Source organism: Kogia breviceps, chromosome 14 (genome assembly GCF_026419965.1).
Source record: "Kogia breviceps isolate mKogBre1 chromosome 14, mKogBre1 haplotype 1, whole genome shotgun sequence".
Classification (NCBI taxonomy): domain Eukaryota; kingdom Metazoa; phylum Chordata; class Mammalia; order Artiodactyla; family Physeteridae; genus Kogia; species Kogia breviceps.
Window position 1 is genome coordinate 436,175 of NC_081323.1, and position 25,219 is coordinate 461,393.

A 25,219-nucleotide genomic window follows, 5' to 3' on the forward strand; every position below is an offset into this window, starting at 1 on the left:
GCGAACCGACCCCCGCCGAGGCCCCCTCCGCCCAGCGAGCGGAGCCGGCCGACCGAGGGGCGGGGCAGCGGCCGGGCCGGCGGGGCGGGGCCCGGGGCGGTGGCCGGGGCCGGGGCCGGGGCGCGGGCCAATCAGCAGCGGCCGGGCGCGCGCCGGGGGGCGGGGTCAGGGTCCGCAGGCGGGGCGCGCGCGCGGGCGGCGGGGGCCGCGGGGTTGGAGCGGCGCGGGGGCGCGCGCCGGCCTGACGGACAGACGGACGGACAGACGGACACAGCAGCCGAGGCGAGCGCGCAGATCGGACCCGCCCGGACGCAGCGCTCGCCCGGCGGCCGCGGCGATCACCCGCGCTGGTCCGGCGGCCGCGGCGCCCGCCCTCGCCCGCGCCCCATGGGGTCACAGGTAAGCGGCGCCGGCTCATTGTCCGCGGCCGGGCCGGCGCATCGCGGCGGGGCCGGGGCTCGGGCCGGGCCGGCTGCTCCGGGCCGGGGCCGCTCCGAGTCGGGCGCGCCCCCGCCGCCTGCCCCTCGCGCCCCGCCGCGCCCCGCCCCGCGGGGGCGCCCTCCCGAAGGCGATCGGCGCGCCCGGCTGCGGCTCCGGGGGTGGCGGTAGCGACCCCCGCCCGGCCCCCTCCGGTCCCTGAGCTCCGGTGGCGCGGGCGGGGCGGGGCGGGCGAGGGCGACGCGGGGTCCCCGCGGGGCTGCGCGCGGAGGCGGAGGCGGCGACGGGGCTGCCCCGCGCCCCTCGCCCTCGGCGCCTCCTGCCGCCGCCGCCGCCGCCGCCGCCGCCGCCGCGGTCCCTCCCCCGTCACCTCCGAAAGGGGAATTTTCCAGCTGGTAATTTCTGCTGCGTCAACGCCCGGCCCCAGGAGGCAGCCCGGGGGCGTCCTGGCGCCCCCCGCCCGCTCCGCCCCGCGCCCCCCGCCCGCGCCTGCGAGCCGCACCCGGACCCGCCCGCGCCGAGTTTGCCAGGAGTCTGAACTGCGGGAGGTGGGCGCGGCGGCTCCCCGCACCCCGCCGGGCCTTGGGGGTCATTGTCTCCCCTTGAAGCCGGGCACCGGCCTCGTCTCCATTTTAATTACTGGCTGAACCTGGGCGCAGGGGCCTCGAGGCCGGGCGGCTAGAGAAGCGCGGAGGGGACGGGGCGCGCAGAGCGGACGGGGCGCGCGGAAGGAGCGGGGTCCGCCGCGAGCAGCGTCTTTGTTTCTCTGTAAATAGACATGTCAGTTTCACAGGGTAGCAAGAGTCACTGTCTGACAACTCAATCCCGATGGCAAATGGGGGATTTTCTGCACCAGGAGGAGAGTTCTGGCTAGTTGGGGTTCCTCCACCCCTGCTAACAAATTCATTATTTGTAGGTTTAACGGAGCACGCACAATAGGGCTGGACGGAGGAGCCTGGGTACAAACCAAATGGGCGAAGAACTGTTATTTTCTGGCACCGAGGAAATACAAACAAAAGAAAGTTTGACCGAGATTCGCAGCGAATTTCCTCACGCTTTCCGTGCTCCAATCTCAGCGACGCGTTTGTCGTGGATTGCGGGAGGCAAGATTGTTATCAGCATTGTTTACAGAAATGCTAATTAGGCAACGGGTTTAGCGAACCCGGCTGGGCGCAGACACCTGTGCGGAGTCCTCGCGTGCGTTTTAATTGTATCAGTTGTGGAATCTTTCATACTGGATTTATCATCAAAGCTAACTTCCCTTTTGGGTAGCAGACTGTGGATTCACTCTATCGCTGGCCTGCGTGCTGCCTGTGAAAGCAGTGTTTCCACCCTACAGGAGCGGGAAATAGTTTGTTCCCCAAAGGCAAATTTACGGAAGGGTTTTTCACATGAATAATGAAGTAAACAATAGAATTTTATCATAGTAGACTCCTTCTCCTTGCTGTATCTCACGGTAGTTTTAGGTGCTGTGAACTGAAAACTTTGGGACACCGTACTATTACAGAAAGGACTAAGCGAGGGGCGTACTGAGGCAGAAGTTACTAGATTTAAGTAGGAACTTAGACACTGTGTTCCCCTAAAAAGCTAGTAATTATTTTTATGTCCTTTACTGAAGGGAAGGAGGTGTGTATGTGGAGTTTTCTGTGAGAGTTCTCTTTAGGGAGTGGTGGGATGGACGCATTTAGGCTAAACCCCAAATCCAGCCTTTCCTGGAGGCCAGCCTCCGGCCAGGATTGCATTAGGCCTCATTGACATCATCCTGCACGAAAGAATTTTGTTTTGATGAGATAAGTTCTGTTCAGGTTTAGCCGTTTCGTGTTTGAAAATGAGCTGTTTTTCCACGTCCGGTTTCTGATGTTCGGGGCTGGCCGACTGTTGGCTGCAGGGGCTCTTGGGTGCTCTGTGTCCCTGCTCGGCCCCCCAGGGTCAGGGGGCCACCGCCCTCTCCTTGGTCACACGTTAGCACAGGAAGGTGAGGTTGACCCTGAGAATGGGTGAGACTCCCCCGGGGACCTGGAAGGACACCCTTTGACAGTCAGAAGATGTGTTATTTGCAAACACATTAAACCAAATATGAACAAACTTTCCAACATTGTCCTCTTATGTGGGGTTTTTCAAATTAAGGGAAACTGGGCCACTGTGTCCCTGTGGTCTGTGTTTCTGGGGCAGCTGTGCTCCCGCTCTGCTCTCCACCAGAGGTCTTGGACCAGCCGAGGACAGCCCAGCAGAACATCTCCAGCAGGCTCCACGAGCCGTGAACTTGAACTCGTTCCTCATTTTGCTGATGATTTATGTGCCCAGGTGCCCTCTTGGCCTCTGTGTTGAAGTGGATGGAGCGTTCTCGTGCCCTGTTCCGGGGCTTCGTGTTCTCATAAAAACGGAGGCTTTTTCTTCTCTCTGATTGACCCTATTCTACTTTGAAATTTGTTGAGTGATAGTAGATTGTCAAGAATTCCCTTGTGAATCTGCTCCCTCCCCTGAACAAAAAAGATTCTTCTCACCACAAGTGTGCTTGAATGGCCTAACTCCCAAGAATAAACAGATGATTGAAAAATATCTACTGAGGTCACAAGACTCATTTCAGTCTTTGAAATACGGTTGTCTTGTCCTAATCCCGGCTCTCGTGTCCTCTGCTCTTGGCTCTGGCTTTGGTATGACCAGTACAGCTGGGGTCTTCAACCACGGGATCATTGGCATTTTCTCTCTTTTCTGCCTTCCTAGCTTCAGTACTTTGTGTGCCTGACACATGGTACCCGGGCTTCGTGTTCTGGTTTGCTGATGATGACACAACACATCCTCTGGTTCTGCTCGTAGATGGAGAAATCATGGAAAAGAAAAAAAACTGTTTCTAACAAACTGAAGAGTTGTTCTAGTAAAGGATAAGGACGAGCTAGACCAGTCAGATCTGACCTTAGTGTGATTTATGCAAAGTTTTCCCTTCAGTATCTCTCAACAGTGCCATTTAACTCTTATTTAGATTTTTAAATGGCTGGGGTTTTTTTTGCGGTACGCGGGCCTCTCACTGTTGTGGCCTCTCCCGTTGCGGAGCACAGGCTCCGGACGCGCAGGCTCAGCGGCCATGGCTCATGGGCCCAGACGCTCTGCGGCACGTGGGATCTTCCCGGACCGGGGCACGAACCCGTGTCCCCTGCATTGGCGGGCGGACCCTTAACCACTGCGCCACCAGGGAAGCCCTGGCTAAGTATTTTAAAATGCCATTATTTGGATTTAAGAAATTAGCGACCTAGGCACTTTAGAAAGTTGAGAAACAATGTTAACATATTTTCCAACAGCATTTATGGAGGTTTTGTGTTTTGACAGGAGTGTTTTTTGAGTCATGTTAGAGAGACATTCCCAGAGTTTCTTACTCATGATGGTTTTTGGCCTTATTGAGGGCTTGTTGTGGACCAGCCTTCAGGCCAGGTTGGGGACAGAGTTCCCACGGAGGGGCTGGTGACCCGTCGGGAAGGGTGGGGGGGCGGGGGCCTACAGGAACCACCGATGTGACCGGATGTGGTGACAGATGCTAGTGAGAGCTCAGAGTAGGACAGGGTGTAGCCCACCTGGTGGGCTCTCTAAAGACTCTTGGAGGGAAAGGGTGTCCGTGCTGACACCTCCCCCGCCCCCGATGGGCCCATGGCACCAGCCTCCGGTTCCGCTACGTGTGCAGCAGATTCTGTTCTAACTTCTGCTTTGCCGAGAGTGGGTAGCTAGTGAGAGGGCAGGACTCTTGGGGCCAGGCAGCTTTTGGGGGCTGATCGGCTGTCGGGATGGGGGCGAGAGGTGGTGTAGTTTCAAGTGACGTCTTCCAAAGCCCATGTTTCAGCACAGGAGTCACTTCCTGAACATCCACGCCCACAGACGACCCTTCGTCTTTGGGGGAAAGCCTCGGGGAAGCTGTCCTCTTCCTGCCCCCCACGGGGCACCCCAGCACCGCTTGTCCGAGTGGACCAGGTGTGCAGCCCTCTTCTGAAAAGATCCACATTTGTGTATGAAAACCCTCCTGTCGGTATCGCGTGGTGGCCTGAGGCCCCGCGTCAGACCCCTTCTGTGTAGAGCAGAAAGAAGGCACCTCTGTGTCTTGGGCTGCAAATGGACGGTTCGAGAATCTCAGGCATCCAGAGCTGCCTCTGTGGAGGTGCACACACGTGGGCGTCATGGCCCGGGCGGCTTCGGGCGAGTCACCCTCTGAGCGTGCGTCACTTGGCGCGAGGAGGCTCTGGCCTGTGTTCTGCGGCCGCTCTGAACGCTGTCCCACGGCTGAGCCCGGGGCCGGAGAGCACAGAGGTGACCGTCGGTCAGCAGAACACGAACGCTTCCCGCCCGGCGCTCACCGGCCTGCCGTGCGGGCGTGCTGCTCTCCGACGGACTCCCAGGGCTCATCCACCCCCAGTCACAGAGGTGGCCGCACCGAGTTACACGGGGACGGTGTGGGCGCGGATGCGGACAGGAGGGCTTTCTGGAAGCACACTCACAGGAGCCACTCTGGGCCCGCTGGGCGAGGCAGGGCAGCGGGGTTCTGTGTGCACTGGAGAGCTGGTTACAGTGAGAGGGCGGACAGGGCGATGGGAAAGCCACCAGGAGGGTAGCTCAGAAGAACGGGGTGGGGGGAGGGTGAGTGTCAGGCGTGCTGCCGACTCGGGGGGAGGCCCGGGTCACCTGGGGGAGCTCAGGGGCCTGGGGCAAGTGGGCAGCGCATCCGCCTCTGGCGTGAGCGGGTCAGGCAGGCGCCTAGAATGGGCCTTCGCGTACTGCTGTGGCCCCATCCAAGTCTGGAGCAGGTTTATTTTGTTTTCTCGTCCCATCCCATCCAAAGTCATGTCGCTTCTGAGCAGCAGTTTCCTTTTCCTTAGGAAGTTCAAAGACAGCTCAGAGACGACTCTGCTTCCTCTGGGGGCAGGAGGGAGCCGGCTCCGCGGGGAACACTCCCAGAGTCGCAGGGCCTCTGGCTGCCCAGCCCAGGTCCCCGCCGTCCAGTTCCTGGGCCCGCGATGTCCGCTGTGCTCCAGACGAGGTCGAGTCAGGGGCGTCTGATGCTCAGGGTCACGCACACAGGTGGCCGTCGCCCCTTCCGGGGAGCCAGGCACCTTGGCCTAGGACCCACCCTGAGCCCTGGCCTCTACAGAAGCTGCCCGTCTGCGCTGGAAACCCGGTCCTTCCCAGCAGCCCTGTGGCGGCCGGCGCCGAGGCCCACACCCTCTCTCACACAGAAATTGGAGCAGGCTGGCCAGCCGGAAGCAATGCTATTTTTCCATTGGCCTCTGGTGATACAGAAACATTGTTATTTCATCGCTTTTATTTTATATGAAGACTTTCCCCCCTCGACCTCAGAGTGTTTTGAAGAACTTTTCAGAAGTTCAGGGACCACATAGCATGACAGGCTCACGAGGCACCTGAAGGAAGTGGTATTTAATATTGGGTACCTTGACCTTGCCTATTTTTTTCTTTCTTTTTTTTTGCCACACCACACAGCTTGCAGGATCTCAGTTCCCTGACCAGGGATTGAACCGGCGCCCTCGGCAGTGAGAGCACAGAGTCCTGAGCACTGGACCGCCGGGGACTTCCCTGTATTTTTTTCCTACGTTGTTGGCAGAATGAGACCAGAGCAAGGAGTGACGAGGTGACAGTGTCCTTGGACATCCCTTACCATTAAAGTCACTGAGCTCCGCTGGACAGTGTGATACACACTTGGCTGTGGATGGGTGGTCCTTTAAATCTCTTTCCTTCTCTTCTCTGGTCTGGCTTCTCCATCACCTGCTGCTTTTGATTCCTTTGTGGGGTGGAAATCCCACCTGCCCGGACCCGGGAGCAGAGGGAGGGTAGAAGTTTCCAGTGGCGGCGGGGACCGTGCTCCCTCTGTGATGAGCGGGGGGCTCAGGATGCCGCGGAGCTGGGAGCACTTCCAGGTGCACTTCCAGGGCCCCCCTTGAGGGCCCGAGAGGCAGGTCGGGAAGGGCCCGTGCCAGGGGACCCGCCTTCGCTGTGGCCGGCGGATCTGCTCTGTCGAGGCACTGGTGGTCCTTCAAAGACGGGGTGTCTTCTCCTGAGATCAGCAGACTCTCCGAGCCTTGGAGAAGCAATGCAGGGCGAGCGCCAGCTCTCGAGCTCACCCGATGCGGCCTGCGGGTCACACTGACCTCACATTTACTTACATTTCTTTTGCCTCGTCTTAAGAAGCAAGAATATCCATGAAGTTGTGAGTTCGGTATCTCAGTTCCATTTTTCTTGGTGCGCAGCGAAACGGACATGTAACTATTAGGCTAGACAATGATGTGTCCCTTTCCCTGCCGTCCGGGAACGTGCACTCCCCATCTCCCCTCGGCCGCTTGCTGGGAGGGGACCAGCACCCTGGCCCCGGGCCCAGGGGTGAGACTGGGCTGTGCGGATCTTGGGTGGGAACCCCTCATGCCCCATCTCGGAGGCCTTTCCTAGCGTCTGACGGGGGAGCAGTCGGTGTAAGTCAGGCTGCGGTGTAAATGAGTTCCCTGGGGCTGTCAGAGCCCAGGACCACCAACCTGGCAGCTGAAAACAATAGAGCTTTATTCTCTCACAGTCTGGAGGCCAGAAGCTCTAAATCAAGGTGCGGGCAGGGCCACCCTCTCTCTGGAAGCTCCAGGGAAGGCCCCTTCCTGCCTCTTCTAGTCTCTGGCGGCTGCTGGCAGTCCTGGGTGCTCGTGGCCAAGACATATCCCTCCAACCTCTTGTCCTGTTCTCAGGGCCTTCACCCCGGTGTCCAAATTTCCCTCTCCTTATAAGGACACCAGTCACACTGAATTGGAGTCCACCGTAACGGCCTAATCTTAACTCTATTACATCTGCGAAGACCCTATTTCCAAGTGAGGTTACGTGCCCCCGCAGTTAGGGCTTGAACATACCTTTCGGGGGGAACGTGATTCAACCCACGACACCGTTACACACATTACCACATACATTTCCCAATCCCAGCGTGTCCCGAGTCCTCTTCGTGTGTCTCCAGCTGTCACCTCTCACTCCCGCCCTTCCCTTGCTGGTAGAGCAGACGTGGCCAGTGACAACGGTACTGGTGAGTTCACTGCGGACCTGCGCTCACCCCCATGCCTGCAGAAGGCGGGGCTCTGGGGCCAGGGACACAGCAGCCAACAAAGTCCTTGCTCTCCTTCCCAGAGGGGAAGGGACGGGGCAGACAGATGTCGACGCCTGCCGTGCAGAGGGATGCGGCAGGGCCCGGAGGGAGGGCGTGGGGCGGGAAGTACAGGTAGCACCCGGGGGCCACGGGGCTGGGTACTTGCTGCAGCCGCTCCAAAGCAGGGTCCGGCCCCTCCTCCGCACCCCTGTGCGCTGCTGGATACCCGTGTGCCCGTCTGCCCCCGAGATCGGACCCAGGCCTTTCTCGCCCCCAGGCAGCTGGTGAGACTCGTGGCCCCTTTTCCGGATGGCGTTTTTATTGCCTCCTGTAGGAGACTCTGGAGAAGGCAGCGTAGCAGCTATTGAAACGTGGTCTTCACAGTCTAGAAAGCCTTCTTGCATGCTGTAGTAGCTGGAGGAACTTCACGTACCATCAAGGAAGGCTGTCGAGTGGCTGCTCTGAAGGTCCTGATTCTGACAGTGGCGAGTGTGGAGGTGACCCATGGTGACCAGCGGCCGTGGCTGTGGACAAGGCTGTTGCCCCGGACGTGTGCTCCACGTTCCCGGGTGAAGTCCCTCCACGGTGGGTCCCGAGGTCACCAGGAGCCTGGGGGCCCTGCAACCTTGGGAGGCCAGGGCCCCTGCTGTCACCCGGTTCACCCTCACGGTCACCCCTTGAATGAGGACCCTCGCCTGCCGGGGTGGGACGGGGCGGGTTGCACTTGGGGTGGCGCCCCTGAGGTCTTTATTCTGTCTCGTGCTGTTTGTTGAAAAATCGGAGCTGTTGGTCCCCCGTGGTGGTCTGGCCGGTGGCATCCTCTGACCGCCAGGAGCCCCACCCTGTTATCCCATGAGGGGTCAGTAGGGCCAGGCGAGGGGGACCCGTGTGCCTGGTACTCAGGGTCCAAAGTGTGGCGGTGACGTCTGCATCGGAATTTCTGACTTAAAAACGAATCATTTTCTTATTTGCTGCCTGCTTTGAAAGATACCCGTACCTTTCGTTAAGGAGATGTATACGTTTGGGGATTTTTTCGTGGTGTTTTTTTTTTTTTTTTTGGTTGTGCTGCAAGGCAGTCGGACCTTAGTTCCCTGACCAGGGATCGAACCCGTGCCCCCTGCATTGGAACCACAGAGACCTGACCACTGGACTGCCAGGGAAGTCCCAAGGAGGTGTATATGGAATTTTCAAGATAACGATCACCTATATAAGTTTTATTTGAAAAATTCTAGATTTGCCATTGGTTACTAAAGTATAGGAACATCTTGGAATTTTTTTTAACATAATTTGTTGGCTAAGGTCATTCCTTTTGAATATTTTAATGTTTGTTTGGAGCCATGAGCTATTTTTACCTTAGTTTTTCCCCAGGTAAGTCGTTTTTGTCCCTGGGTCTGAAGTGTGTGAGCTGGTGCCGTAGAGCAGGGGCAGCTAATGCAATAGGTGTGTGTGGATGGGAGCTTGAGTCTCGAACTTCTGTCTCCTGAGGAAAACACTGGGATTTTGGCCGAGCTGGTGAGGGAAGTGGGGTTTGCTCCTAGCTGTTGCCCGGTTTCCCGAGTCCTGAGAAGGTGAGATTCTCGGGTGTGTTCCCGTCCGCCGCCCGGACCCTGATGTCGGCCAGCACAGCATCGCACCAGGGCAGCCCTGGCCCCAGAGGACGGCAGGAAACGCTTCGAGAAAGTGCCGGTTGTACCCAGGGTGCTAGCGAAGGGTCCTCTCTGCTCCTCAGAAGTCAGGGCTGGGGGCAGGAAGGGGCAGCCTGTGTCCCCGGGGGCCCGCCCCAGAGCAGCCTGAGGTTCTGGATGAGACAGCGCGTCCCCGCGGGGTTCTGGGCCCCGAGGGGTGGCCCGTGCACTGTCCTTTCAGGCAAGCGCGTGAAAGTCAAGCACGGAGCCCCTGCCGTGTGCCCCCCGCCCACACGCGTTCGGGGCCAGCAGGAGGAGGGAGGTCAGCGTGGCTTCTCTCTGGTCAATGCCGATTCTGCCTCCCGGCTGTTAGTCTCGGGTGTCATCCAGCCCCATGCGAGCGGGTGGCGGACGGGCCTTTCATCTCGGAGTCTGCGAATAAGGGACCGACGCGGAGCGACGGGGGCTAGAGCGCACGTGCCGGGTCCGTGCCGCTCCGACTCCCACTTGCCTCTCGTGAATTCTCAGCGCTCCCGCAGAGTACATTGTTTCGCTCCTCTGAGCTGGGGCTTGTTCCTTCCGATCAGTGCGGGGGTTATGTCCTTGGGGGAGGCTCCAAAAGTAGCATCGGGGGTGAAGATGCAGCACACCTGTCAGTCGGGGCACGCGTTCCAGAAGGACACCTTGCTTCGCGGCACAGCCCCTGTGCGGGCTTCGTCCTAACGCAGGGGTGCCCACCCCCAGCAAGCGCCGCCTGACCCCCACCTATGCCCTGTGCTGCACGGTTCTGTGGCAGGGACGGCGAAGCCCCCGGGTTGGGTGGGGGCCCCCTACCCGTGGGCTGCAGCCACTTGTCACCAGGGCGGGCTCGGGGAGCCCCTGTGTCCCCGGGGCCCCCCCCAGGTCAGTGGCAGCTGCCAGTTCCGACCTCGTGAATCGGGGTTTCATGTCTTAAGGCACCTTGGAGCTGTCCCGGCCGCACTTGACAGAGAGTGGCTTCCCTGGGGGGAGGCTATCCCACCCACGCCGGAGGGGGGACAGGGTGCCCTCAACCTCCGGGCCCTCCCTGGAGCCCAAGCCGGGCCCCAGCCAGGGGGAGGAGGAACTGGCCCCCAGGGGCTCCTCCCTCCAGGGATTCTCCCCAGAGGAGCCCCCACCCCGGGGTCCGCAGCACCTGCTGAGCTGGCGCCCAGCTGAATCCTGGTGGGTCCAGGTAATCCCCACGCTGGGGGCCCGTTTCCCACCAGGTCTGTCCCACCTTGGCCTCCTGCGTCCGCCACACGCCCCTGCCTCAGGCCCTGTGGCCTGGCCTGGGCCCCCAGCTGCTGCTGCATCAGCCCACCCCCACCCCTATCAGGGGCCAGTGCGACCTCTTCACTGCTGAGGCCTGGTCAGGTCCGGGACCGCTGGGTCATTGACGTCCGTGCTGTTGGAGGGCCGCGTGGTGCAGGTCCTCGTGGCAGACACGCACTCTTCATTCACCCAGCAGCCGTCCACCCGGCCTTCATTTACTCAGCATCTAATGAGTGTTGACCGTCGGAAAGGCCTGTGCGGAAGTGATGGTGGGGACATGGAAACATCCGATTAGTGGCTGAAATTCTGTCGGATGCCGGCGCGAACATTTGTGCCGGTCCAAGCCTGTGTGGTGCTCTCGCCGCCGCCAGCCGCAAAGTGATGGGCCACGTTTCTGGCCACCCCGGGTCCAGGCCCCGCGACCCATCGGTACCGGGTTACCCAGGCAGCACCCTAGGTCGTTGTGCGGCTTCTCTTGTTTTCCAGCAATGCAACTTTTAAGAAAAAAGACACCCGTAGGGCTTCCCTGGTGGCGCAGTGGTTAAGATTCCGCCTGCCGATGCAGGGGACACGGGTTCAAGCCCTGGTCCAGGAAGATCCCACATGCCGCGGAGCAACTGAGCCCGTGCGCCACAACTACTGAACCTGCGCTCTAGAGCCCTCGAGGCAGAACTACTGAGCCTGCGTGCCACAACCACTGAAGCCTGTGCGCCTAGAGCCCGTGCTCCGAAACAAGAGAAGCCACCGTAATGAGAAGCCTGCGCACCGCAATGAAGAGTAGCCCCCGCTCGCCGCAACTAGAGAAAACCCAGGCACAGCAACGAAGACCCAATGCAGCCAAAAATAAATAAATAAAATAAATTTATAAACAAGCAAACTAAAGAGAAAGATCTATTAAAGATTCCATTAGTTACTTGATGTAAACGAATGTTGCAAAATGTTAAAAAAAAAAAGTGGTGTTTCTGGTTAAGGGTTAGGTGGGAGTTCTCTGAATTATTCTTGTAACTTTTCCTTAGGTTGGAAAGTGTTTCAAAGTAAAAAGTTGAAAAAGACAACAAAAGATTCCATCCTATGGCTTGAGAACAGGCATTGCTTTTAGGTTATTTCCTATTTAGATTCTACGTTTTTCTTGGCGGCAGCACGCACAAGTTAACATTTCGAGTCACAGTGTATCTCAGATTTAAAACCCTTGGAAAGCATTCTTCTGCCTTGTTAAGCTGATCGGCTTTCTTTTTAAGAAAAATTTACAAAAATTTTAAGTGGATGTGTGGCTCTTTCTAGGGCTTTTGTAACAAAGTGCCACAAACTGCTGGCAGACACAACAGAAATGTGTTCCCTCTCAGCAAGGGGTCCAGTGCTCCCTCTGGGGGCTCTGGGGGAGGGTCCTTCCTGCCTCTTCAGCTCTTGGGGCCCAGGCGCCCCTGGGCTGGCCTGTGTGGCCAGGATGTGTGGCCACATCCTTCCTGTCTCTGCCTTCTCCCTGTGTGCATGTCTGTGTCCAGATTTCCCCCTTTAGGAAATCAGACACATGAGACCCACTTGGGTTATGACCTCATCTTAACTTGGTTAAATCCGCCAAGATCCAATGCGACAATGAGATGGGGCAGGACCAGGGAAAGACCCCGCAACCAGCGAGGTTGCAGGCTTTCTGTAGTTGTGGCGAGTGGGGGCTACTCTTTGTGGCGGAGCACGGGCTCTAGGCAGGCGGGCTTCAGTACTTGTGGCTCACGGGCTCTAGAGCGCAGGCTTCAGTAGTTGTGGCGCACGGGCTTAGTTGCTCCGGCGGCACGTGGGATCTTCCCGGACCAGGGCTCGAACCCGTGTCCCCTGCACTGGCAGGCGGATTCTTAACCACTGCGCCACCAGGGAAGCCCAGTACTGCCGTTTTGTTGACCCCCCGGAAGGGTGTGCACCAGGACCGTTCAGCGTCCAGGTGCGGTCCCTGTGTGGAGAGGCTCTCAGATTCGGCGGCAAGGTGTGAAGGTGTCGGGTGACAGAGGCACCTTGCCAGCCGTAGTGGGAGGAGCCCCTGGAGGCTCCCTGGAGGAGGAGGCATGTCACCGGCTGGGCGCTTGCATCCCTTTTGTATTCCACAGCAGGGTGTGCCTAAGGGGGCTGATAGTTTAGCTGCCCGTTGTGATGAAGTGTGGTTTAGAGAGGAAACGTCCAAAGTGGGAGTCGAGTGTAGCAGGAGGTGCCTGGGAGCACAGGTGAAGTGGTGGCCTCTTCCTCTTTCTCTCTCCCCAGTCCCACAAAACAAATTCCCCCGACCAGCTTCCCACCAGCAGAAGTGACAGAGCTCTCGGGCCGACGCGCCCGGCCGGGGCCTTGGCTCTGACTTAGGCCTTTATGGGAGGTCTCCCCTGTCCCTGCCTGGTCTCTTCTGTTCTCTCCCTGCCCCTACACTTGTTCCCAGGGCCCTGGGCACCCTCTCCTGTGCCAGAAGCCGACTCAGGACGTCTGGGACCCCCCCCCGGGGTGGGGGCTGCTCTCCCCTGAGAGTCCAGGTCTCCCCTCTGTGTGTTGGGCCCTGGGCCCTCGGTCTTGGTGGCTGGTGCCACCCTGAGGCCTACACTGGCAGCGCCCTGGCTGGTCGCGGGGTCTTCCCCTGGCCCTGCCCCATCTCACTGTCGCCTGCTGTCTCCCGCCAGACGCCCGGGTGGTTGTGCCGTCTCGGGGCTGCCTGTGTTTTGGCCACCGCTCACCGCACTCTGACCGTCCCGGAACACAGGGGCTCTTGCGTCCCAAGGTGCAGGGGCCGACTTCCGCGGTGCTTCCGTTGGTCAGGGCCGCGGTCCTCTGGGGCTGGGCTGGCACGGCCAGGGCGGTGGCTCGGTGGCCCGGAACCTCCAGGGCCGGGGCTCGGCTGGGTCGCGGGGGTCGCTGTGTTGTCTCCACAGCAGCGCAGACCTGGAGTGCGAAAGGGGACTCTGTCCAGCGCCCTGGAGGTTTGCTTAGCCCCAGGCCAGGGTCAGCGTGGGAGGGCCCCCCAGAGGCCCTGAACCCGGGAATGGCAGCCCACGGGGCCTTGCGCGGAGGCCAGCGCCACCCGCGACGCGCTGCTCCCTCCTGGGAGAACGAAGTGTAGCAGCTATTGAAACCCGCCCCCCCCCCCCCGCACCCTCCCAGCGCCTACTCCTTTGTCCTGACTGGCCTGTGCCCCCTTCTGGGAAGCCTCCCGGACCCTGGCCCCTCCCCGAGTGCGGCTGCTCTCGCGGCACCTGTGTGTTGTTCTGGAATCGTGGCTGGGCGAGCCTCGTCCTCAGCCCGGGCGCCGGCGCGCAGCGCGGCTCCAGGCTCCCCGGCGCCGGCAGCCGGCGCCGCAGGGGCCAATGCGGAAACGGCCTGGGAAAACGCCAGGACGTGGGTGAGACCCTGGGACTCTGTGGGTCCTTCCTCGCCGAGAGCGAGAGCTGCGCGGGCGGGGGGTGGGGGAAGCCGCCCCAGCGGTCTTGGAAGGGGGGGTCCCCGTGGTCACAGGACGCATCCGGCCCTGTGCGGTCAGGGTGCGCACCCTGAGAGCGAGGTGACATCTACGCAGGTGGGAAAGGCAGGGTGGGGGGCCGCTCCAGGCTGGATGGAGGCGAAGGGACCCAAAGAGGCGGCAGCGAGAGAGAGGGTGGGGCAGGGCCCATCCCGGCGGCACGGCCTTGCCTTCTGGGATCATGCCGGTCTCCAGCACCCAAGGGCGTCAGACCGTGGCCACCGGAGAAACTTAGGGCGCAGCCGCCCATATCAGGCAGTTAAGGATGACTTCTGTTAACGCATGCGGAATATTTTTTCCCGGGCAGGAGCTCGGTTTTAAATCTTAAAAGGCAACCGTGAACACTGACAATACGGTGCATATAAACTGGGGTTTATAACGTGGTTTCCCATCGTTGGTGTCTTGACCTTGGGTTTTTCAGAACGTCGTTTAACCCTCGGGGGGAGGGAAGTCGTGTCCATGGAGCGAGCGTGCCGAGCCCCCTGGGTTCTGCCCCGGACGCCCGGGCTTAGGCAGAGCAGGCTTTTCTTGTCGAGAAGCATCAGAGTGCTTTTCATCCGCGCTGAAGCGCCCCGTGGGCATCCGTGGCGTTCCGTGGCAGATGCGACATGTCCTGGGGCTCCTGACAGAACCTGGGGCTGAACGTCTGAAACGACAGAGGTTTCTTCCATCGCAGCCCCAGAGGCCGGAGGCTGGAGGGCCGGGGCCACGCCCCCTCTGTCCCAGGCGTCTCTCCAGCTCCTGGTGGTTCCCTGGCTGTGGCCTCATCACTGTTATCACACAGCCGTCTCCCTGTGAGGTGTCTGTGTCCCAGTGTCCCCTTCCTAGAAGGACACATGTCACGTTGGATCGGGGCCCACCCTGACGACCTTGCCTTAGCCAGTTACATCTGCAAGGGTCCTATTTCCAAATACGGTCACATGCTGAGGTCTGGGGATTCAGGCGCCAACGAGTGGGTTTGGGGGATACGGTGCGACCCACAGCAAAAGGCAGTAGAGACGCACACGTTTGTAGCTGAACAAGCATGTTTCCATAAAACTAGATTCTAACCGACCTTGTAAGGGTTTGCTCACAACAAACTGCTCATCAGAGCGTGTGGTCGGGTGGGTCTGCTCACACCCGGGGTCTCCATCCCTCGCTGTCCCCAGGCCAGGCAGCCCCTGACCTGTCTTCTGTCCCCTTCCCTGCCGTAGGTCGCTTTGCAGGTTCTGGCTTCACGGCAGGGACTCCTGCACCGTCTCCTTTGTCCAGCTGCTTTCACGCCGCGTAGTTACCGAGAGATTCACCCGTGTCTTTGTGGAGGGGCCATTTAGATGGGCTCGGTCGGTCTGGTGGGTGGGGGCGAGGGGGTGAAGGAGCGGCCTCGCGGGGCCTGGGGGGAGCGGCTTGGCTTCTGCAGACCGGCGTCGGGGCCGCTCGGTTCTAGCGCTAGAGGTGTCTTACTTCCGCTTTAAAACAACATTCGCCTGTCAGGTAACATTTGAAGGAAAATTTCAAGGAAGTGTAAATTGAGTGCCATGAAAATGCAGAAGTGAGAAGGGAGATGAAGTTGGGTTGGCAAGGAGGTTCTGTGGGTGTTGGAGGCACTTACCTGTTAGGGTTGGGTTTTTCTGGACTGAGACTTGGTGACTGGCCTGGGGGAGGGGCCGGCCCACCAGGGGCCCAGGTCCCTGTACGGACCTGGGGCTTGTGTGGGTGCAGCAGGACACACGTCCAAATTGCATCCACTGTTTTACATTCTTATTAAAACCGGTTGCCTTCCAGGTGGAGCTCCTTAGGGACCAGAGGAAAAAAATACCCCATCCAGCTCCCAGAATTACTACTTGGAACACACAGTGCAGCAAATGACATATACTCACAGCAGTCTCCACGTTTCATGGTCCTTGTGCGTTTTGAGGCTTGGCGATTTATTTGGCTTTTGCCCACGAAGCGTCCGTGGTCTCATGGGCGCGCTGGATGAATAAGACGCATAAGAGCTCCTGCTGATCATTTGTGAAGATGGCTTTTGGCTGAGACCCCTCTACCTTCAGATGCTGTAGGGAAAAGGTTCGGGAGGTGCTCTGGGATTGGGGTGCTGGGGGCTCTGAACCCCGGAAGTGACAGACAGGGGAGCACCCCTGACACCCGCGTCGGGTACCTGCCTCTCAGAGAGGAGGCTGGCAGAACAGGTCAGCGCTTACATCTGAGTGCGGCTTGTTTGGGGGAGACCTCAAAGCCCCCCTCGGCCCTGGCTCACCGTGCTGAGAAGCCGAGACTTGTGTCTCTTGGGTCGAAGGAGCTGTCCCGCAACATTGAGACTCGGGGGCCCGGGGTGGTGGCGCCCAGCACGCGCTTGGTGGCTCCCCGACGGCCGGACTCTGGGAATCTCCAAGCCTCAGTTTCCCTGCCTGGCAGCTCGGAGACCACCTCCACCCTCCCCGGGGGCTGCGGGATTGGAAGTGGGTCCCGCGGCAGGCAGGCTGCCCGCTGGCCAGGACAGACCCGCGGCTGCCCCCTTCGTCACGCGCTGCGGGGTCTCTGGCATGGTCCCTGAGGCCCGGGTTACCCGTGTGAGGGCGGCCAGCCCCGAGCCCCGCAGTGTGCAGGGCAGCGCCGCTTTTGGAATTTGGCCTGGAACGTGGATTCAAGTTGTTCTGGCACCAAAGTGCTCACGTTTCATAAGTGATTCTGTCCCAAAGTGAAGTGTCTTGAGATTAGCAAGCTATAAATAAAATAGACAGTAGAGACCCCACAGGAGACATAAAAACACTGGAGAGATGGTGTGGCTTCCAGGTGGCACGTGGGTCACTTTGGTGAAGCCTCAGGTGCCGGTGTGGCAACAAATTCCCCTCGGTCTCACCCAGCCTTAGCTGCTCCTGTCAGTGTGGCATCTGAGTCCCTTAGGACCGCAGGCTTCTCTCTGAGGGTCCCTTCCTCACGGGGCTGCCCGCGTGGACCTCTGGATGCATGAAAATGCCCTGTGATCTGTACAGCAGCGCAGGTAATTCAGAGATGACAGTCAGGCTATCAGTCCACAGGTGTGTGTCCTGTGCACAGCGTGTGACCCACGGCGAGGTGCATCTTCACTGGACAGTAGCACATGCTCTGCTGCCCTTGCCCTCAAAGGAAAACTGTGGTGAGGGTGCTTTAGTCTGAAGTCTGCATCTTTCTTATCAGGCCATCATACGACATGACCACCCAGGATGCTTCCATTTTTAGGGTCACAGCTGCTAAAATGCAACTGGGCAGCCGCTGCTCTTCTGCTGCAGTCAGGTGGGTGGGACCCTCAGGACCTCTTACTGATGTGGAGACATAACCGACTTTGTAATGCAAATTCAGTTATCCCCTCAAGTTTCCGGGATAAATTGGATAAATTACGTGTATCCTTAACATCTCCATAGCAGACTAATCTGGTTTGTTTTTTTGCTGCACCGCACGGCACGTGGGATCTTAGTTCCTCAACCAGGGATCGAACCTGCGCGCCCTGCAGTGGAAGCGCGGAGTCCCAACCACTGACCCGCCAGGGAAGTCCCCCAGACTAATCTGTTTTTGATTATCGTTCCTTTAGATGCCTACAGGTGACTTTTTTCCTTAATGAAAATTGTGTTTTCCTACAACAGAATCTCTATGAAGCACATGACTGCTTTTAAGCTGCTCTGATTGAACTTTCCATACGAGTTGCAATTATTTGAGAAATGCAAGCCCCCTGAGGAAGTTGTTGCTTCTCTAAAATGGCATTTTGCCCGTTTTCAGTGTTCTTCCTAATTCTTAGGCTCTCTGTTTCACTGGCGAGTCAAGAGGCTTATTATTCATATAGGAAGCCAGGCGGTGAAACATGCCTCTCCCTAACTTGAATATAGTGTCCGTAGGGCTCTCGGTACCTCCCCCCATATTCGGCCGGAGCTCGCGTGGACTCCGGGCATGAAGCCGATGCTTTTGAGTTTAAACGGTCGATTTCCTGGTTTAACGTGTGTTTCGGTTCCTCCCTCAGCGCCTGGCTAAGCTGAGCCTGTAACGCCGGTTGTGCGGTGTGAAGCCACACCTGGACGGCCTGTCTGTCCCCCTCCCGGCTCCCATGCCCTGGGAGAGGGGCACACCAGCTGCTGACCGCCCTCGGGGGTGGTCCACGCACCCAGGGCCGAGCACCCCTGGTGTCAGCTGTGAGCCTAGGGCCCCCACAGCCAGTTCTGAGCTTCCCTACTCCCCTCAGGGCCCGTCCGCGGGGTCAGGTCCCGCCGCCGTCACGCAATCGAAGCAGTGTGTTGACTTCTGGTCTTCGAGTCGGGGGGCCGGTTGGAGCGGGGGGGGTGGTCTCTGTTCTCGCCTGGCAGGCACGGTGCTGGGTGGGCTGTCGAGGGAGACAAGGGAGTGAAAGGCTTGGACCGCCCCCCCAGCCTCCTTCTCCCAGCCTGGGGACCGTGGGCGTTTCCAGGTGACCTCAGCTGGTGATGCAGAGCGTAAAGTCTAAAGGAAGGTGTTGCACGCAGGAGGCGGCCCCCGCCCTCTGCTGCCCGCCCACCCCCGCCACCGGGGAAAGGTGGACAGACGTCCGCACCTTTGACCAGCTGGAAAACGGTGTGTTTATCAGGGAAGACCCGTCTTCTGCAGGGCGTCTTACGCGGTGAGCCTGGCCCCAGATTTCGTACAGTGAAGTCCTAGCCCCCAGCGCCGCAGAACCTGACCTAGTTTGGATGCGATTTGTACTGAGGTCATGGGATGGGCCTAATCCGATATGACCGTGTCCTTGTAGGAGGGGACACTGGGACAGACATGCACACAGGGAGACGGCAGAGGCAGAGGTGGGCGATGCTTCCACGAGCCAAGGACACTGAGGACTGCCGGCCGCCGCAGAGGCTGCCGGAGGCCAGGATGCGTCCCCCGGCGGGGCCTTCGGAGGGAGTCCTGGCCACACCTCGGCCTCGGTCGGGCTCTGGCCTCCAGCCTGGGCGGCACTGAAGTCCTGTTGTTTTGTCTGCCCAGTCTGGGAAGCTCTGGGCCCCGCAAAGACCTGGGGAACGATTCTGCGGAGAGCAGCGCCTAGGGCCCAACTCGAGAAATGGTTCGGGCGCTTGGGACCGCGAAGGGGGTTCTCATCGCCTTGGGTCCCCCCCCCCACCAGACACCTTCCTGGGGGCTGCGCTGGTCACAGGGCCTTCTCCTCTGGAGCTGGCTCGGGCTGGAGTTTGGGAGTTTGTGGATGTCCAACTTCAGTCCTTCCTGTTCTAGGGGTTTTGTTTGTGTAGGACCTTGTTGTCGCTTTGTTTTTTGTGTGTTGTTTTTTTTTTTTTTCTGCGGCACGCGGGTCCCTCACCGCCGTGGCCCCTCCCGTTGCAGAGCCCAGGCTCCGGACGCGCAGGCTCGGCGGCCACGGCTCACGGGCCCGGCCGCTCCGCGGCACGCGGGATCCTCCCGGACCTGGGCCCGAACCCGCGTCCCCCGCATCGGCAGGCGGGCTCCCAACCGCTGCGCCACCAGGGAAGCCCTGTCGCTTTGTTTTTAACGGATGCTTCTTCAAGGGTGAGGGATGAAGGTGCCTCTGGGTTGCTTGGCCTAGATGTTCTGATTTTCTGTGTGGGTGAGAAAGTCGCTTCGACTGTGGATGGGTGTCTTCCTCCTTTCTGGAATATTTGTTTGCCCGGAGGGTTGGCTGCAGCATGTAGGACTGTGTTCAGAGCGCCACGTGCCCGACGAGAGGTGAGCCTCAAACTGGACGCCGGTTCGGGTGCCCGCCGTCGAGGGCCCCTGTGCCCGGTGGCCGCCCTCCGTGCTCCCTCCTAACTCCCTCGGCGTGTGTGTCGACCGCGCGGGTAACCGTTCCGTTCTTGCCCCACAGAGTCCGTAGAAGAGACCACCCCAGGATCCCAGATGAACAACCGGCGAGAAGATATGGAAATCGCGTCCCACTACCGGCACCTGCTCCACGAGCTCAACGAGCAGAGACAGCACGGCGTCCTGTGCGACGTGTGCGTGGTGGTCGAGGGCAAGGTCTTCAAGGCCCACAAGAACGTCCTGCTTGGCAGCAGCCGCTACTTTAAGACGCTCTACTGCCAGGTGCAGAAGGCGTCCGACCAGGCCACGGTCACGCACCTGGACATCGTCACGGCCCAGGGCTTCTCGGCCATCATCGACTTCATGTACTCCGCCCACCTGGCCCTCACCAGCAGGAACGTCATCGAGGTGATGTCGGCGGCCAGCTTCCTGCAGATGACGGACATTGTGCAGGCCTGCCATGACTTTATCAAGGCCGCGCTGGACATTAGCATCAAGCCGGACGCCTCGGACGAGCTCTCAGAGTTCGAGGTGGGCGCCCCAGCCGGCGGCGGCGCGGACGCCCTCATCTCCGCCGTGATGGCCGGGAGGAGCCTCTCCCCGTGGCTGGCCCGGCGCACGAGCCCCGCCACCTCTTCCGGGGACTCGGCCATCGCCAGCTGCCACGAGGGCGGGAGCAGCTACGGGAAGGAGGACCAGGAGCCCAGGGCCGACGGCCCCGATGACCTCTCCTCCCAGACGCTGTGGCCTGGCGACGTGGCCTTCGGGCCCCTGCACATCAAGGAGGAGCAGCTCTCGCCGGCTCACCACGGGGGGAGCGAGCCGCCCTCCGCCGGGGATGGCGCCATTCAGAACTCCTTCTCCGAGCAGGCCGCGGGGGACGGCTGGCAGCCCACGGGACGGAGGAAGAATCGGAAAAACAAAGACACCGTCCGGCACATCACGCAGCACGTGGAGGGTGACAGCCGGGCCGGCTCCCCGCTGCCGTCTCTCCTTCCGACGTCCGGGTGGCCCTTCAGCAGCCGAGACTCAAGTAAGCCTTGCGTTGGTTACGGGCCGGGCTCAGGCGCCCTGGGGTCCTGTTTGTCGGTCGCCCTGGGGCCGCTCGTTTTGTCCGTGAAGTGGCACCTTTCCAGGCTCACGCTGGTGGCTTCCCGCGGGTCACCCCCTTTCGTAGTAAATCGGTGTGAGCGCGGGGAAAGTGGCCGACGCGTCCCAGTGGGCGCGCCGGGGCCGCCGACACACAGAGGCTGCTGGGCTGGGGGTTTTCTGGAGCTGGAAAGGTGGGGTGACACCCGGAAGGAGCCCCGGCGTGGGGTGTGGTGGAGCCTCTCGTAGGCACTGGGTGGGGTAAGTTAACGTTTAAAGATTTAAACATGACCGTGTTAAAAGGCGAAGAAGTGCACGAAGGGACGTGACTCGGGTGGAAGGGGAGGACAGGCCAGGTGTGTGGGCGCCGGCCGGGGCCGTTGTTGTCACGTGGAAGAAACACCACGTGTGTGTGTGTCTCGTCCTGGGCACGTGAGGGCTCGTGGCCACCGGCTCCCCTCCCAGTGAGGGGTATTTCGTCGTTGCCAACAAGCGCGGGTTCCGTGGTTCACCCACAGAGCAGCCGGTGGGCGTTACCGCACAGGTGGGGACCCCCTTCTGGACCCCGAGTCCGTCAGCCGTGAGGGCTCTTAGCTGAGCTTTGATGACGCCGGCCCTCACCCTCTGGAGGATGGTTTTCTCTGTCTCCCAGGCTAGTAAACAAACGACATGTTTACTAGATGCCAGGTGCTCTTGCTGGCGCCGAGCATGTGATAGTCGTGGCTGCACCCGGCCTTCCCGGGCGGCAGATGGGAGGGACCTCGAGGGCTGCGTTTGGGGTGAGGAGGGGCTTTGGTGGGACAGGGGTTGGTCCAGAGCCGGCTGGAGGCTTCTCGGCAAGTGGCCACGCTGGGGAGGCCCCTCCAGGAAGGAGGTTAGAAATCAGTGGGGGCTCAGAGATGGACAGGAGGCAGTGAGACGTGGGCAGAAGCCCTGGAAGGCGTCACCAGTGCTGGGCCTGTGCCGGGGCTGGGAGGGCCACCCCAGGGCTCTTGATACACTAGCTTGATCATCGTGGTAAAACATACGTACCGTGAACTTCACCCCTTTAACCATTTTTAAGTGTATCGGCATTAAATACATCGTCACCATCCGTCTCCAGAACTTTCTCGTCACCCCCAGGAGACACTGTAGCCTTTCTTACTGGTTCTCATTGCCCCTGTGCGTCCCCAGCCCCGAGCGCTGGGCCAGCCTCCCGCAGGGTCAGCCCAGGCTGCTTTCACCCGTGTCGCCCCCTCTGCAGGATGATTCCGCGTGAGGTGGCGTCCTTCACGCTGTAGGGCATCGGCAGTGCCCTGGCCTCCGCCCGCTGGATGCCAGGAGCCGCCCGCCCCTGGTCATGACGTTGCCAGGGTCCCTGATGGGAAGCCCCCCACAGAACCGTTGAGTGTAACTGAACTGAGTCAGAAGAGGGTTAAGTTTCTGAGATGATAGAAAGCCCACCTGTCTCCCTGCCAGCGGTCTGTGTCTGCTCTCTCCGTGACGACGGAACGTCCCTTTGGCTCTGACTAAAGCCTGGAGCGCAGCGTCCACAGGGACTGACTTAAGGAACCTTCTGGGTGGGTCAGGGCCGCAGAGCCTTCCCGTCCTGTCCTACACCTGCTGCATCACGAGTCGTCCGGCGGGCTGCGGGGCTGGAGGCTCGAGGATGCTCCTTAAGCCTGTGGGTTTGATGTTTTAAATGCAGTTGTCGAGCAGAAGGTGTTTTTAGAATCCAACAAGTGATTTCTGCTGGTGTGCTCTTGCTAATGTCTGAAATCCCTTGGGTTACCAAGGCAACTGCGAGATTTCCCCTGAGTTGCTAAGACAAGGACCCGAGGTGTGGGCTTGCGTGGGACGGCCCTGCCCGTCACGGTGGCCATTTATTCCTCTGCCCAGGCCCTGGGCTGGGGTTTGGAAGCATAAATTGTGATCCCCGGTGGAGGAGAGTTTGCTTTCATTAAAGATTTATTACGTCTTCGAGGAGAGTACGGTTTTATCCTCATCCCGTTTATAGGAGAAGAGGCCCTTTCCCAAAGGAGTGTGTCAGGTGGTTCCGGCGGATCACGCAGGGCGCTTGACGAAGATGCTTGGGTGCCCAGCCCTGCAGCAGGACTGCCGCCCTGTCCCCTGCGTGTCCCCCCCTCGGCGTCAGGGACTCTGGGGCCTGTTCGCATTGAAAAGTGATTCTTCCGAGCAGGCAGCCAAGTGCTTTCTCACCCAGTAGCTTCCAAGAAAGCATCCACTGAAATGGACCCCTGGGTTACACCTGTGGGAAACGGCGCTGAAACGTGCAGGTGCGACGGACGCAGGCCGAGCCCGTGGTAGCTGCCGGCTCCGGCCTCGGCCCCTTGTCTATGACCCCAAGACCGTGAGCCTCCGACGCAGTGGGTTGTACTTGTTCAGCAGCTGGTGCCAGGAGAGCCCAGGTGCCCCACCCCGACATCCCACATGTGTTCTAAAAAGGATCTGCAGAAATAAAGTTCTGAGCTGGAGTAAAGCGTGTGGGTCTTGTGAAGGAACTGTTTATCCCTGAACCTCGGTAAGGGTGGACCCCGGCGTCCTGGGATGTTGAAGAGTGCGTTGGAACCACAGAGCGGGTTCAGGGCGTGCAGGTGGCCTCCGGAGACTCTGGTGGGTGCTCTAAGCTCGCAGCTGCCGTCCTGCCGGGGCCAGGGCCCAGCCCTCCCCTGCCTAGGTCGGAGGGACTCTTCCCTCGCAGCTCGATGCTGGGGCTGAAGCCAGGCCGGTAGCCCCTCCCTCGGCTGTACCCCCAGATGCTTGCCTTTCAGAAATGAGCAGAATCGCCTAGAATTCCTCTGGTCGACATTGGGGCCGTGGTCAGGGGGCAGCTGCTACCCTGGCACCTCGGCAGCGGTCTTCACGGGGCGGTAGGTTGGGAACATATCTGCTGCTGAGAAAAGGGAGGTGGCGGAGAGGCCCTCGTGCTGGCCCAGGAGAGCGGGCTCGCTGGGGACGGGGCCCTGACTGAGACCCTTGGCCTGCGGCCCCCTGGCCGCCCAGTCCTGGCCTGAGGCCGCACTTCCGAGTTGCCACCTGGACTGAAGATCCTCGTCACTGTGGCTCTGCCGAGTGGCCAGCGGAGCTTCTTTTCTCATGAAGTGGAAGTTCCTGGACTTTCTAGAAAATTCAGTTCACGAAGACGGAGCCCCTGAAGTCTCTCATCATCTAGATGTGGAAGCCGGGGGCTGGTCACCCGGGGCCACCCCCCGACCCCACCCTGAGGAGGAGCTGGAGGGTCTGGGTCTGGGGGGGTCAGCACAAGGCGGGGGCCCCGCTCGCCACAGAGGGATGGGGGCTGGCCGGGGCCCTTCTGCGGGCAGAGCTGTCTGGGGGCCGCTCCGTGGCTCCTTTGCTCCGGGGCACTTTGCTCTTCCTGCTCTCGCGGGCGCCCCCTGCTGACCTGACAGGGAGGTCACCGGCCTTTGCTGCTTGCGGGCGGGTTCGCGGACCTGCCGCCACCTCGCTGGCTGCTCTTTTGGTTTGAATTTGAGGGGTTTTGTCCTCCTCAACCCAGCGTGTGTCTTCTTCTGACGTTTGGACACTGTGACAGTGACGCCCCCGGGGTGCCGACCGGGGTGGGGTCCGAAGCCCCACAGACACCCACCTCCCAGGGAACAAGGAGGCCCTGGCTGTGCTGAAGCGCCCAGGGCGACGCTTGTACATTTTGTATTTGCGGTATATACGTGTATTTATATACACACACTTAAAAGCACAGCTTGGGAGCTTACATTTAAATGGAGATGTTCAAAGGAGTTGTGAGTGTAATTTTTAACTGTTCATTTGAAAACTTTTATGCTACTGCTTTTTTCAAACTTTTAAAAAAAGGAAGCAGAACATAGACATTTGACTCTTCTAAGTCAAATCCCAGATGGTCAGCCGGCAAGGGGGGCATGACCCACCCCCCAGACACCCCGACACTCGTTCTGGGGGCCACCTCCCCAGGCAGTGTGTCCTGACTCGGCCTCTGTGTGCTGCTTTCCCCCGGTCAGTCTGCCGCTGATGGAGCCCACGGGGGTTGCCCGCCCCTTCCCCAGCCGGGGGCTCTGTCCTGACCTTGACGGTCAGGACCCTCGGTGCATGCCTGCTGGTGCTGGTGGCATGTGTGTGTTTGGTGTAGACCTAGGGGTGTTTCTAGGGGCGTGTCTGTTTCCTGCTGCTATGACAAATCACCGCGGAGTTAGTGGCTTGAAGCAGCCCAGCTGTATTGTCTCTCGCCCAGATGTCGCCAGTTCGCAGGGCCGGATCCTTCTGGGGGCTCAGGGGAGAATCCTGGCCTTTTCCAGCTTCCAGAGGCGCCACGTTCCTTGGCCCGTGGCCCCGTGTCACTCGGACCTCAGCTCTGGTGCCGTATCCCCTTCTCTGGCTCTGGCCCTCATTCCTCCTTCTTCCCTCTGACATGGACCCTTGTGTGGATAGGGACCCCTGGACGGGCAG

General features: G+C 60.0%; 1 protein-coding gene across 1 annotated transcript in view; it reads left to right on the plus strand.

Annotated features, from left to right (window-relative positions):
- Positions 1 to 223: 223 nt before the first annotated feature.
- Positions 224 to 25,219, plus strand: part of ZBTB46 (zinc finger and BTB domain containing 46) — a 58,402-nt gene continuing 33,406 nt past the window's right edge. Inside the window, exons 1-2 of the mRNA XM_059036607.2 lie at positions 224 to 399; positions 19,758 to 20,726. Coding sequence (XP_058892590.1) covers positions 19,790 to 20,726 — 937 coding nt within the window. The 5' untranslated portion in view covers positions 224 to 399; positions 19,758 to 19,789. The remainder of the gene's footprint in view (positions 400 to 19,757; positions 20,727 to 25,219) is intronic.